At 49.4% G+C, this 1,910-nt stretch overlaps 1 protein-coding gene across 1 annotated transcript in view; it reads right to left on the minus strand.

Moving 5' to 3' along the window:
• Window positions 1-303: 303 nt before the first annotated feature.
• GTF2IRD2B (GTF2I repeat domain containing 2B) overlaps window positions 304-1,910 on the minus strand; it is a 39,481-nt gene continuing 37,874 nt past the window's right edge. The window contains exon 13 of the mRNA XM_037743775.1: window positions 304-1,910. Within this exon, the coding sequence (XP_037599703.1) occupies window positions 834-1,910 (1,077 nt within the window). The 3' untranslated portion in view covers window positions 304-833.

Here is a 1,910-nt window from a genome sequence, read left to right on the forward strand (position 1 = left end):
AAAAATGAACTGGGCGTGGTGGCACATACCTGTAATCCCAGCTACTTGAGAGGCTGAGGCAGGTGAACTGCTTGAACTCAGGAGGTGGAGGTTGCAGTGAGCCCAGATCATGCCATTGCACTCCAGCCTGGGTGACAGAGTGAGACTCCATTTCACAACAAAAAACAAATATACATGTCTCTCTACCTATTTCTCTGTTGACTGATTTAAACTTCAGGATGCCAACTACAGTGCCTATATGGGGGGGCAGGCAGATAATGTGAAGGGATGAAGCAGCGAGGCATAAGAAAAGTCAGCTACCAATGATACAATAAAACTTTCTTGATTTTTACTGAATAGTGAGGCATACAATGTCATATAAACAAGTACGATATTGCAGATTATATTTCTGAATCAAAGTGGAAAAAAACTGAAAAAAACAAATGTTTAAGAATTCATTTTAGGCCGGGCGCGGAGGCTCACGCCTGTAATCCCAGCACTTTGGGAGGTCGAGGTGGGTGGATCACCTGAGGTCAGGAGTTCAAGACCAGCCTGGCCAACATGGTGAAACCCCATCTCTACTAAAAATACAAAACTTACCCGGGCATGGTGGCACACACCTGTAGTCCCAGCTACTCAGGAGGCTGAGGCAGGAGAATCGCTCAAACCCGGGAGCTGGAGGTTGCAGTGAGCTGAGATCGCGCCCCTGCACTCCAGCCTGGGTGACAAAGCAAGACTCTGTCTCAAAAAAGAAAAACAAACAAAAAGAATTGATGCTGTCATCTCCCAATCCCTTGCGCCTAGAAGACTCCAGGCTTTGCCACCGTAGGGCACTGCCAGGGGTTTTCTCTCCATCACGTTGCGATGTGGAGTACAGAATCCCACCGGGCATCCTTTAGCTGGGAGCAGTATTTTGTTTTGCTCAGTTTCATAATGGAGAACAGCTGTTCGCAGACGTAGGTGCTCCCGAACATGGAGAGGATCTTTGCGCAGTGGTGCTTGTATTTGGGGTAGCTGCCCCAGAGGTACTTGTAGAATTCCGGTATTCCCACCTTGTCGTATTTCGTCTTCAGGACCGTGTTGCACTGCAGGTCGATAACCTCCATCTGCAGCTCCTCGTGCACGCTGTCGATCTTCGTGGAGAACGGGGAGCTGAACAGAGTCAGTTCGCTTTCGTAGAGTTTGAAATCAGACAGCCTGTTCAGGAATTCGGCCTTGAGTTCCGCGATTTTGGGAATGTAGTTCAGGCCATCGCTTTCATTTCTGGAAACCGATTTCAGGGTGGGGAAGTGGGCCAGATTATTCATTGCCAAATGAGTCTCCCAGAGGCACAGTTTGGCTAGGAACGCCCGGATCAAGTCGTACATCTGCGTGACGATTTGGGAGTGCCCTTGGAGGGAGATGTTCAAAGTGTTCAGATGCATCGTCATGTCAACCAGGAAGGCCAAGTCTCGGATCCAGTCTATGGAGCTCAGCTGAGGCAGGGGCTTCCCTCGGGATGACATGAAAGAGTCAATTTCTTCCAACGATTCGAAAAATCTCTTTAGCACCAGCCCTCGACTGAGCCACTTAATCTCCGTGTAGTACAGGAGGCTGCCATATTGGCTGTCCAGCTCATAGAGCAGCGTCGTGAACTCACTGTGGTTCAGTCCCCGGGAGCATATCCAGTTCACAGAGTTCACTACCACGTCCATGACGTGGTTCATCTTCAACTTCTGAGCGCAGAGTGATTCCGGATGAATGATGCAACAGATGGACTTCAGTTCCGCACCCTTGCAGAACGTCGCCACCCTGGACTTCAGTTTTGTGACAAGCCCGTTATTGGGATCCACCATTGCGGGAGTGCCAGTGGAGGCCACGCTGACTAACTTCGACCAGTCAATACTGAATTTTTTCAGACTCTTCTCAACACGCAGAAAGATCTCGTTTCC

Source organism: Cebus imitator, unplaced genomic scaffold (genome assembly GCF_001604975.1).
Source record: "Cebus imitator isolate Cc_AM_T3 unplaced genomic scaffold, Cebus_imitator-1.0 Scaffold153, whole genome shotgun sequence".
NCBI lineage: Eukaryota > Metazoa > Chordata > Mammalia > Primates > Cebidae > Cebus > Cebus imitator.